The sequence below is a fragment of the Petromyzon marinus genome, chromosome 60 (assembly GCF_048934315.1).
Source record: "Petromyzon marinus isolate PM22_M1 ecotype Great Lakes invasive population chromosome 60, UKy_Petmar_22M1.pri1.0, whole genome shotgun sequence".
NCBI lineage: Eukaryota > Metazoa > Chordata > Hyperoartia > Petromyzontiformes > Petromyzontidae > Petromyzon > Petromyzon marinus.
Window position 1 is genome coordinate 252,097 of NC_133726.1, and position 14,672 is coordinate 266,768.

General features: G+C 44.9%; 1 protein-coding gene across 1 annotated transcript in view; it reads left to right on the plus strand.

Moving 5' to 3' along the window:
- The first annotated feature begins 826 nt into the window (after positions 1-826).
- LOC116955543 (uncharacterized) overlaps positions 827-14,672 on the plus strand; it is a 33,887-nt gene continuing 20,041 nt past the window's right edge. The window contains exons 1-2 of the mRNA XM_076053216.1: positions 827-847; positions 1,994-2,212. Of these exons, the coding sequence (XP_075909331.1) occupies positions 1,998-2,212 (215 nt within the window). The 5' untranslated portion in view covers positions 827-847; positions 1,994-1,997. The remainder of the gene's footprint in view (positions 848-1,993; positions 2,213-14,672) is intronic.

The window sequence follows — 14,672 nt, forward strand, 5'->3', positions numbered from 1 at the left end:
AGGGCCAGACTTTTAGACCCTCTGATTCACGTTTTGTCTGTTTTTTTTCTTCTGCGATGCGGTTGTTTTTAACGTTCATTTTTATTTGCTCCATCGTGATATTCCTGTATTATTGTTACCGCTATTTGCCATCAAGGAGCGTCCAACTCTTGCAAACGAAGAAGACTTCACCCCTCAGGGGCCCTCGCGGAGGCAATGCGTGAGGGTGGCCACCAGGCGGCGTGTGCCGGGGCGACGGCTCCGCGGTTGTGAGGCGCAGCAGGGCGGAGGAGGAAGAAGAACGCCGTGAGAGAGGCGAGCGCCGAGCGAGGAGCGCGTGAGAGGGAGAGGGGAGCGTGAGAGAGAGAGAGAGGTGGGAGCGTGAGAGAGAGAGAGAGGTGGGAGCGTGAGAGAGAGAGAGAGGTGGGAGCGTGAGAGAGAGAGAGAGGTGGGAGCGTGAGAGAGAGAGAGGTGGGAGCGTGAGGGGAGCGTGAGAGAGAGAGAGGGGAGCGTGAGAGAGAGAGGGGAGCGTGAGAGAGAGGGGAGCGTGAGAGAGGTGGGAGCGTGAGAGAGAGGGGCGCGTGAGAAAGAGAGGTGGGAGCGTGAGAGAGGTAGGGGAGCGTGAGAGAGAGGTAGGGGAGCGTGAGAGAGAGGTAGGGGAGCGTGAGAGAGAGAGGTGGGAGCGTTAGAGAGAGGTGGGAGCGTGAGAGAGAGAGGTGGGAGCGTGAGGGGAGCGTGAGAGAGAGAGGGGAGCGTGAGAGAGGTGGGAGCGTGAGAGAGAGAGGTGGGAGCGTGAGAGAGAGAGGTGGGAGCGTGAGAGAGAGAGGTGGGAGCGTGAGAGAGAGAGGTGGGAGCGTGAGAGAGAGAGGTGGGAGCGTGAGAGAGAGGTGGGAGCGTGAGAGAGAGAGGGGGGAGAGGTACGGTGATGAGAGGGCTGGGGGAGATTGCGCAGAGGGTTAGTGAGAGACAGCGTTGCCCGGGCCCTTGGGCAGCGCAGAGCCGAGGCCTCTGTCCCAGCCTGGGCTAGGCCTATGGGGCTCTCACGGCGCCGATAGGGGCCCAACAGGGGTCTCGTTGGGGACTGAGACCCGAGAGGGGCCCGGGATCCAGGTTGCAGGGACCCAGGACCCCGGGCGAGGTGAACCCTCAGCCTGAGAGTTGAGAGGATCCACAGTGGCCGGGTTAAGGAGAGGTGTGAGCTCGGACTCGGATGGAGTAGTGTTTGGGTTACTCACCAGCTCTCACCCATCACCTTACACTCACCACCGAGGTACACCCCTCACCACACACTCACAGCCCACAACTCGGACACCTTCCACGACGAGGCCCAGCGGGAGCGCCTTCGCCGCGTTTACAGCATTCTGCGGTGTAATTGCGTGAGCCGTCCTGGTTAATACTGCCGGTGTAATAACCATAATATATACAGGTAGACCCCACTCACCTCACCCCACTCCCCTCACCCCACTCCCTCCCCTGTCCTCTCCTCACCTCTCACCCATTCCCCTCACCTCTCCTCACCCCACTCACCTCACACCACTCACCTCACCCCCCACTCCTCACCTCCCACTCCCTCCCCTGTCCTCTCGTCACCTCTCACCCCTCACCCATTCCCCTCACCCCTCACCCATTCCCCTCACCCCTCACCCATTCCCCTCACCCCTCACCCATTCCCCTCACCCCTCACCCATTCCCCTCACCCCTCACCCATTCCCCTCACCCCTCACCCATTCCCCTCACCCCTCACCCATTCCCCTCACCCCTCACCCATTCCCCTCACCCCTCACCCATTCCCCTCACCCCTCACCCATTCCCCTCACCCCTCACCCATTCCCCTCACCCATTCCCCTCACCCCTCACCCATTCCCCTCACCCCTCACCCATTCACCTCACCCCATTCACCTCACCCCACTCACCTCACCCCATTCACCTCACCCCACTCCCTCCCCTGTCCTCTCCTCACCTCTCACCCATTCCCCTAACCTCACCCCCCTCACCCGTGGTGTGCATGGTGAAGACCAATGGAGGATCGTAAGAAACGAAGGAGCCCCAAGTCGTCGTTCTCGGGTGGCGCTCAGCCCGGACCCCACCAGAACCCCGGCGCGGCCCCCACGCCCGCGGCCCGCGGCGCCGCCACCGCCGCCGCCGCCGTCACGGGCAGCAAGAGCGCCACGTTCAGCGGCAGCAGCCCGCCCGGCACTGCCATCTCCCCCAGGCACCCCGCCAAGCCCAAGGGGTGAGTGGGGCACTCTGGCCAACCCTGAGTACCCGCACAATCTCGACACACACACTCACTCACTGTACACACTATACACACTCACTATACACACTGCACACACTCACTATGCACACTCACTATACCCACTATACATACTCACTATACACACTCACTATACACACTGCACACACTCACTATACACACTACACACACACTATACATACTCACTATACACACTCACTATACACACTGCACACACTCACTATGCACACTCACTATACCCACTATACATACTCACTATACACACTCACTCACTATACACACTGCACACACTCACTATGCACACTCACTATACCCACTATACATACTCACTATACACACTCACTCACTATACACACTGCACACACTCACTATACACACTACACACACACTATACATACTCACTATACACACTCACTATACACACTGCACACACTCACTATACACACTCACTCACTATACACACACTACACACACACTCACTATACACACTCACTCACTATACATACTATACACACACTACACACACACTCACTATACACACTCACTATTCACACTATACACACTATACATACTCACTATACACACTCACTATACACACACTATACATACTCACTATACACACTATACACACTACACACACTGCTCACTATACACACACTATACACACTACACACACACTATACACACTCACTCACTATACACACTATACATACTCACTATACACACTATACACACTATACATACTATACACACTACACACTATACACTCACTATACACACTACACACACTCACTATCCACACTATACATACTCACTATACACACTACACACACACTATACATACTCACTATACACACTACACACACTATACACACTGCACACACTCAATATACACACTCACTCACTATACACACTGCACACACTCACTATACACACTATACACACACTATACATACTCACTCACTATACACACTCAATCACTATACACACTGCACACACACACTATATATACTCACTCACTATACACACACTACACACACACTCACTACACACACTATACATACTAACTCACTATACACACTATACACACACTACACACACACTCACTATACACACTCACTCACTATACACACTATACACACACTATACATACTCACTATACACACTATACACACACACTATACATACTCACTCACTATACACACTACACACAATATACACACTACACACACTCACTATACACACTCACTCACTATACACACACTATACATACTCACTATACACACTCACTCACTATACACACTATACATACTCACTATACACACTACACACACTATACATACTCACTCACTATACACACTCACTCACTATACACACTGCACACACTCACTATACACACTCACTCACTATACATACTATACACACACTATACATACTCACTATACACACTAGACACGCACTACACACACTCACTCACTATACACACTCACTCACTACACACACTATACATACTCACTATACACACACTACACACACACACTCACTATACACACTCACTCACTATACACACTATACACACACTATACATAGGCACTCACTATACAAACTCACTCACTGTACACACACTATACATACTCACTATACACACTACACTCACACTATACATACTCAATATACACACTACACACACTATACATACTATACACACTACACACTCACTATACACACTATACACACACACTATACATACTCACTCACTATACACACTATACATACTCAGTATACACACTCACTATACACACGCTATACATACTACACACTATACACCCACTATACATACTCAGTATACACACTCACTCACTATACACACGATACACACACTAAACATACTCACTCACTATACACACTACACACACTATACATACTCACTATACACACTCACTCACTATACACACTTTACACAAACTATACATACTACACGCACTATACATACTATACACACTACACACAATACACACTCACTCACTATACACACACTATTCATACTCACTCACTATACTCACTCACTATACACACTATACAAACACTCTACACACTCACTCACTATACACACTATACACACACTATAATACTCACTATACACACTCACTCACTATACACACTATACACACACTATACATTCTCACTCACTATACACACTCACTCACTATACACACTATACACACACTACACACACACTCACTCACTATACACACTCACTCACTATACACACTATACACACACTATACATACTCACTCACTAGACACACTATACACACACTATACAGTGAGAGAAAAAAGTATTTTATCCCTTGCTGATTATGTACGTTTGCACACTGACAAAGAAATAATAAGTCTATAATTTTAATGGTAGGTTTATTTGAACAGTGAGAGACAGAATGACAATAAAAAAATCCAGAAAGACGCATGTCAACAATATTATAAATTGATTTGCATTTTAATGAGGGAAATAAGTATTTGACCCCCTCTCAATCAGAAAGATTTCTGGCTCCCAGGTGTCTCTTATACAGGTAACGAGCTGAGATTAGGCACACACTCTTAAAGGGAGTGCTCCTAATCTCAGCTTGTTACCTGTGTAGTGTTGTAAGGACGAGCAGACTTCTTTAGGAGGCACACTCTGTTTATTGTATTATTTCCTTATACAACGCTTAACACACACAGAGGGATATTCGGTCCCCTCACTCGATACCCTAGGGAGGACAGCCTCCGGACCTGGCGGGACTCTCACGTCTACCGCTAACCTCCTTGATACCTAAGGAGGTACAACCTCCGGACTTGGCGGGACTCACACGTCTACCGCTATCCTAGTCCTCCGGCTAGGACCTAGGGGAGGCTATCTGACCCACCGCTGGCCCGGTGGGTCCTGACCACTGGGTATGCCGAGCCTTAGCCCTTAGAAGGGCTGGAAGGCTGGTCCAGGGTCCTAGCTAGGCTTCAGCCCAGTCGTCTATCTTCTTGCAGGGAGAGAACTCCCCGAGGTCCGTTGGGTCACCCGTCTTATACCCCTTCGTGGCCAGGTAGAACCAATCATACATTCCCACGTGGAACCGTCTGATTGGTTCGCACCAAACCCTGGCCACGATCCGTTTCACCTCGACTGACCCCAACCGTTGTAGCCAGGGGTAATGCTGCACTGCCCTGGTGGCATGCAGGTTACGCAACAGCGCGTAGTTAACACCTCTACATCTGTATAAAAGGCACCTGTCCACAGAAGCAATCAATCAATCAGATTCCAAACTCTCCACGATGGCCAAGACCAAAGAGCTCTCCAACGATGTCAGGGACAAGATTGTAGACCTACACAAGGCTGGAATGGGCTACAAGACCATTACCAAGCAGCTTGGTAAGAAGGTGACAACAGTTGGTGCGATTATTCACAAATGGAAGAAACACAAAAGAACTGTCAATCTCCCTCGGCCTGGAGCTCCATGCAAGATCTCACCTCGTGGAGTTGCAATGATCATGAGAGCTGCGAGGAATCAGCCCAGAGCTACACGGGAGGATCTTGTAAATGATCTCAAGGCAGCTGGGACCATAGTCACCAAGCAAACAATTGGTAACACACTACGCCGTGAAGGACTGAAATCCTGCAGCGCCCGCAAGGTCCCCCTGCTCAAGAAAGCACATATAAATGCCCGTTTGAATTTTTCCATTGAACATCTGAATGATTCAGAGGACAACTGGGTGAAAGTGTTGTGGTCAGATGAGACCAAAATGGAGCTCTTTGGCATCAACTCAACTCGCCGTGTTTGGAGGAGGAGGAATGCTGCCTATGACCCCAAGAATACCATCCCCACGTCAAACATGGAGGTGGAAACATTATGCTTTGGGGGTGTTTTTCTGCTAAGGGGACAGGACAACTTCACCACATCAAAGGGACGATGGACGGGGCCATGTATTGTCAAATCCTGGGTGAGAACCTCCTTCCCTCAGCCAGGGAATTGAAAATGGGTCGTGGATGGGTATTCCAGCATGACAATGACCCAAAACACATGGCCAAGGCAACAAAGGAGTGGCTCAAGAAGAAGCACTTTAAGGTCCTGGAGTGGCCTAGCCAGTCTCCAGACCTTAATCCCATAGAAAATATGTGGAGGGAGCTGAAGGTTCGAGTTGCCAAACATCTGCCTCGAAACCCTAATGACTTGGAGAAGATCTGCAAAAAGGAGTGGGACAAAATCCCTCCTGAGATATGTGCAAACCTGGTGGCCAACTACAAGAAACATCTGACCTCTGTGATTGCCAACAAGGGTTTTGCCACCAAGTACTAAGTGATGTTTTGCAGAGGGGTCAAATACTTATTTTCCTCATTAAAATGCAAATCAATTTATACAATTTTTGACATGCGTTTTTCCGGATTTTGTTGTTGTTATTCTGTCTCTCACTGTTCAAATAAACCTACCATTAAATTATAGACTGATCATTTCTTTGTCAGTGGCCAAACGTACAAAATCAGCAGGGGATCAAATATTTTGATCCCTCACTGTACACACTCACTCACTATACACACTACACACACACTATACATACTCACTCACTATACATACTACACACACACACTATACAGACTCACTCACTATACACACTACACACTATACACACTCACTATACACACTACAGACTATACACACTACACACTATGCACACACTATACATACTCACTATACACACTACACACTATACACACTGCACACACACTACACACACTATACACACTATACACACTCACTATACACACTACACACTATACACACACTATACATACTCACTATACACACTACACACTATACATACTCACTATACACACAACACACACTATACACACTGCACACACTCACTATACACACTACACACTCACTCACTATACATACTGCAGACACTCACTATACACACTACACACAATACACACTCACTCACTATACACATAGTATTCATACTCACTATACACACTCACTCACTATACACACTATACACACACTATACACACTCACTCACTATACACACTACACACACTATACATACTCACTATACACACTCACTCACTATACACACTATACACACACACTATACATTCTCACTCACTATACACACTCACTATACACACACTACACACACACTCACTCACTATACACACTCACTCACTATACACACTATACACACACTATACATACTCACTCACTAGACACACTATACACACACTATACAGTGAGAGAAAAAAGTATTTTATCCCTTGCTGATTATTTACGTTTGCCCACTGACAAAGAAATGATCAGTCTATAATTTTAATGGTAGGTTTATTTGAACAGTGAGAGACAGAATGACAATAAAAAAATCCAGAAAGACGCATGTCAACAATATTATAAATTGATTTGCATTTTAATGAGGGAAATAAGTATCTGACCCCCTCTCAATCAGAAAGATTTCTGGCTCCCAGGTGTCTTTTATACAGGTAACGAGCTGAGATTAGGCACACACTCTTAAAGGGAGTGCTCCTAATCTCAGCTTGTTACCTGTATAAAAGGCACCTTTCCACAGAAGCAATCAATCAATCAGTTTCCAAACTCTCCACGATGGCCAAGACCAAAGAGCTCTCCAACGATGTCAGGGACAAGATTGTAGACCTACACAAGGCTGGAATGGGCTACAAGACCATTGCCAAGCAGCTTGGTAAGAAGGTGACAACAGTTGGTGCGATTATTCGCAAATGGAAGAAACACAAAAGAACTGTCAATCTCCCTCAGCCTGGAGCTCCATGCAAGAACTCACCTCGTGGAGTTGCAATGATCATGAGAACGATGAGGAATCAGCCCAGAACTACACGGGAGGATCTTGTAAATGATCTCAAGGCAGCTGGAACCATAGTCACCAAGAAAACAATTGGTAACACACTACGCCATGAAGGACTGAAATCCTGCAGCGCCCGCAAGGTCCCCCTGCTCAAGAAAGCACATATACATGCCCGTCTGAATTTTTCCAATGAACATCTGAATGATTCAGAGGACAACTGGGTGAAAGGGTTGTGGTCAAATGAGACCAAAATGGAGCTCTTTGGCATCAACTCAACTCGCCGTGTTTGGAGGAGGAGGAATGCTGCCTATGACCCCAAGAACACCATCCCCACGTCAAACATGGAGGTGGAAACATTATGCTTTGGGGGTGTTTTTCTGCTAAGGGGACAGGACAACTTCACCACATCAAAGGGACGATGGACGGGGCCATGTATTGTCAAATCCTGGGTGAGAACCTCCTTCCCTCAGCCAGGGAATTGAAAATGGGTCGTGGATGGGTATTCCAGCATGACAATGACCCAAAACACATGGCCAAGGCAAACATGGAGTGGCTCAAGAAGAAGCACATTAAGGTCCTGGAGTGGCCTAGCCAGTCTCCAGACCTTAATCCCATAGAAAATATGTGGAGGGAGCTGAAGGTTCGAGTTGCCAAACATCAGCCTCGAAACCCTAATGACTTGGAGAAGATCTGCAAAAAGGAGTGGGACAAAATCCCTCCTGAGATATGTGCAAACCTGGTGGCCAACTACAAGAAACATCTGACCTCTGTGATTGCCAACAAGGGTTTTGCCACCAAGTACTAAGTGATGTTTTGCAGTGGGGTCAAATACGTATTTTCATCATTAAAATGAAAATCAATTTATACAATTTTTGACATGCGTTTTTCCGGATTGTGTTGTTGTTATTCTGTCTCTCACTGTTCACATAAACCTACCATTAAATTATAGACTGATCATTTCTTTGTCAGTGGGCAAACGTACAAAATCAGCAGGGGATCAAATATTTTGATCCCTCACTGTACACACTCACTATACACACTACACACACACACTATACATACTCACTCACTATACATACTACACACACACACTATACAGACTCACTCACTATACACACTACACACTATACACACTCACTATACACACTACAGACTATACACACTACACACTATACACACACTATACATACTCACTATACACACTAAACACACACTATACACACTCACTCACTATACACACTACACACACTATACACACTACACACACTATACATACTCACTCACTATACACAACACACTATACACACTACACACACACTATACTCACTCACTATACACACACTATACACACACACTACAAACTATACACACTCACTCACTGTACACACTCTACACACACTATACATACTCACTATACACACTCACTCACTATACACACTATACACACACTATACATACTCACTCACTATACACACTCACTCACTATACATTCTAACTATACACACTGCACACACACTACACACTATACATACTACACACACACTATACACACTCACTATACGCACTATACACAATCACTCACTATACACACTATACACACACTATTCATACTATAAACACTCCCTCACTACACACACTGCACACACACTACACACTATACATACTACACATACACTACACTCACTCACTATACACACTATACACACACTATACATACTCACTCAATATACACACACTATACACACTCACTCACTATACATGCTCACTATACACTGCACACACACACTACACACTATACATACTACACACACACTACACACACTCACTATACACACACTATACATACTCACTCACTATAAACACTCCCTCACTATACACACTGCACACACTATACACACTGCACATACACTACACACTATACGTACTACACACACACTACACACACTCACTATACACACACTATACATACTCACTATACACACTACACACACTCACTATACACACTACACACACTCATTATACACACTACACACACTCACTATACACACTGCACACACACTACACACTATACATACTACACACACACTACACACTATACACACTCACTATACACACTATGCACACTCACTATACACACTACACACACACTACACACTATACACACTACACACACACTGCACACTATACACACTCACTATACACACTGCACACACTCACTATACACACGCACTATACACACTCACTCACGATACACACGGCACACACTCACTATACACATTCACTATACACACTACACACTAACTATACACACTAGACATACTCACTCACTATACACACTGCACACACTATACACACTACACACACTCACTATACACACTCACTATACACACTACATACACTCACTATACACACTCACTATACACACTACACACTAACTATACACACTACACACACTATACACACTATGCATACTCATTATACACACTATACATTCACTTTACACACTAACTATACACACTATACATACACACTCACTATACACACTACACACACTCACTATACACACTACACACACTCACTCACCATGCACACTCTACACACACTATACATGCTCACTATAAACACTCACTCACTATAATTCTCACTATACACACTGCACACACTACACCCTATACATACTACACACACTACACACTATACACACTCACTATACACACTATACGCACTCACTCACTATACACACACTATACATACTATAAACACTCCCTCACTATACACACTGCACACACTATACACACTGCACACACACACTACACACTATACATACTACACACACACTACACACTATACACACTCACTATACACACTGCACACACTCACTATACACACTATACACACTCACTATGCACACTCACTCACTATACACACTGCACACGCTCACTATACACACTACACACTAACTATACACACTATACATACTCACTCACTATACACACTGCACACACTATGCACACTACACACACTCACTATACACACTCACTATACACACTATACACACTACACACACTCACTATACACACTACACACACTCACTCACTATACACACTCTACACACACTATACATACTCACTATACACACTCACTCACTATAATACTCACTATACACACTGCACACACTACACCCTATACATACTACACACACACTCCACACTATACACACTCACTATACACACTATACACACTCACTCACTATACACACTATATACACACTATACACACTATAAACACTCCCTCACTATACACACTTGCACACACTATACACACTATGCACACTCACACACTACACACTACACACACTCACTACACACTCACTATACACACTCACTATACACACTACACACACACTACACACTATACATACTACACACACACTACACACTATACACACTCACTATACACACTGCACACATTCACTATACACACTATACACACTCACTATACACACTCACTCACTATACACACTGGACACACTCACTATACACACTACACACTAACTATACACACTATACATACTCACTCACTATACACACTGCACACACTATACACACTACACACACTCACTATACACACTATACACACTATACACACTACACACTCACTATACACACTACACACACTCACTATACACACTACACACTAACTATACACACTACACACACTATACACACTATACATACTCACTTTACACACTACACACACTCACTATACACACTACATACTCACTATACACACTACACACACTCACTATACACACTATACATACTCACTATACACACTTGCACACACTATACACACTTGCACACACTATACACACTTGCACACACTATACACACTATACACACTCACACACTACACACACTCACTATACACACTCACTATACACACTCACTATACACACTACACACACACTACACACTATACACACTACACACACTGCACACTATACACACTCACTATACACACTGCACACACTCACTATACACACTCACTATACACACTCACTCACGATACACACGTCACACACTCACTATACACACTCACTATACACACTACACACTAACTATACACACTACACATACTCACTCACTATACACACTGCACACACTATACACACTACACACACTCACTATACACACTCACTATACACACTACACACACTCACTATACACACTACACACACTCACTCACTATACACACTCTACACACACTATACATACTCACTATACACACTCACTCACTATAATACTCACTATACACACTGCACACACTACACCCTATACATACTACACAAACACTCCACACTATACACACTCACTATACACACTATACACACTCACTCACTCACTATACACACTATACACACACTATACATACTATAAACACTCCCTCACTATACACACTGCACACACTATACGCACTGCACACACACTACACACTATACATACTACACACACACTACACACACTCACTATACACACTATACACACTTTACACACTCACTCACTACACACACTCTACATATACTATACATACTCACTCACTATACACACTCACTCACTATAAAACTCACTATACACACTACACCCTATACATACTACACACACACTATACACACTTACTCACTATACACACTATACACACACTATACATACTCACTATACACACTCACTCACTATACATACTCACTATACACACTGCACACACACTACACACTATACATACTCACTCACTATAAACACTCCCTCACTATACACACTGCACACACTTTACACACTGCACATACACTACACACTATACCAGTGGTTCTTAACCTGGGTTCGATCGAACCCCAGGGGTTCGGTCAGTCGATCTCAGGGGTTCGGCAGAGCCCCCGCCACGGAGGTCCGGACACACTTGAATTATTGTGTAAATTTGTGATGACACACACGGCCCGCTTGGCCATCACTGGCTGCAGATGATCATGCTACACTGCTTGGCCAATCAGCGCTGCGGGGAATTTAGTGCGTACTCAGTAGTCAACGTGTGACTGTTGTTGTCGTACGTCGTGTGATTTCTTTAATATTTTATCCATACTAATTATGTCGGGCAAAAGAAGAAAGTGGTTGGACGAATATGTACAACATGGATTCTCATGTATCACGGAACGTGATGGGAGTGAGCGTCCTATCTGCATGATTTGCAACGCCAAGTTGAGCAACTCTAGTCTTGCACCGGCAAAACTAAAGGAACACTTCTTGAAGCTGCATGGAGACGGGGAATACAAGAACACAACACTTGCTGAATTCAGGGTGAAGAGAGCCAGATTCGATGAAAGGGCCACTCTGCCTGCTCTTGGATTTGTACCTGTTAACAAACCGATCCTGACAGCATCGTACGAAGTTGCTTACCTGATCGCAAAGCAGGGCAAGCCACACACCATTGGTGAAACACTTGTGAAACCAGCTGCATTAAAGATGGCGAATCTGATACTCGGAACAGCGGCCGAAGGTAAATTATCCCAAATTCCCCTTTCAAATGACACCGTCAGTGACAGAATAGAAGACATGAGTAAAGACATCTTGGCTCAAGTAGTCGCGGATCTGATTTCAAGCCCGGCAAAATTCAGCCTTCAACTCGACGAAACCACAGACGTTTCTGATCTAAGCCAGCTTGCTGTTTTTGTACGCTATGTGAAAGACGACATGATAAAAGAAGAGTTTTTATTTTGTAAGCCTCTTACAACAACAACGAAGGCAGCCGATGTGAAGAAGCTTGTGGATGACTTCTTCAGAGACAACAATCTTTCATGGGATATGGTTTCTGCAGTTTGTACGGAGCTCCAGTCATGCTGGGAAGAAAGTCTGGTTTTGGTGCGCTAGTAAAGGCCGATGCACCACACATCATTGTGACGCATCGTATTCTGCACAGGCATGCGTTGGCAACAAAAACCTTACCTCCAAAAATGGCAGAAGTATTAAAAACTGTGGTGGAATGTGTGAACTATGTGCGAAAAAGTGCTCTGAGGCACCGCATCTTCAGTGAGCTGTGTAAAGAAATGGGCTCTGAATTTGAGGTACTTCTGCTCCAGTCTAATATTCGGTGGTTATCCCGGGGACAGGTGCTGAATCGTGTTTTTGCCATGCGTGTGGAATTAGCCCTGTTTTTGCAAGAGCACCAACACTGCCATGCAGATTGCTTCAAAAATCCTGAGTTCATTCTCATTTTAGCGTACATGGCTGATATATTCGCAGCTCTCAATCATCTCAATCAGCAGATGCAGGGTGGTGGAGTCAATATCATGGAAGCGGAAGAACACCTGAAGGCTTTTCAAAAAAAGCTACCGTTATGGAAACGACGAACAGAGAACAATAATTATTCTTAGTTTTTTCGGTAAAGTCACGTTGAAGAGAAACAACAAAATAACAAAATATATATAAAACAATAAAAAATTATCACGACGTTTCGACCATAACTCAAACGGTCATCATCAGGTGTGTCGGTTTGCATAAATTTATTTTGAAAACGGCATATTTATTTATATATATAAAAATAA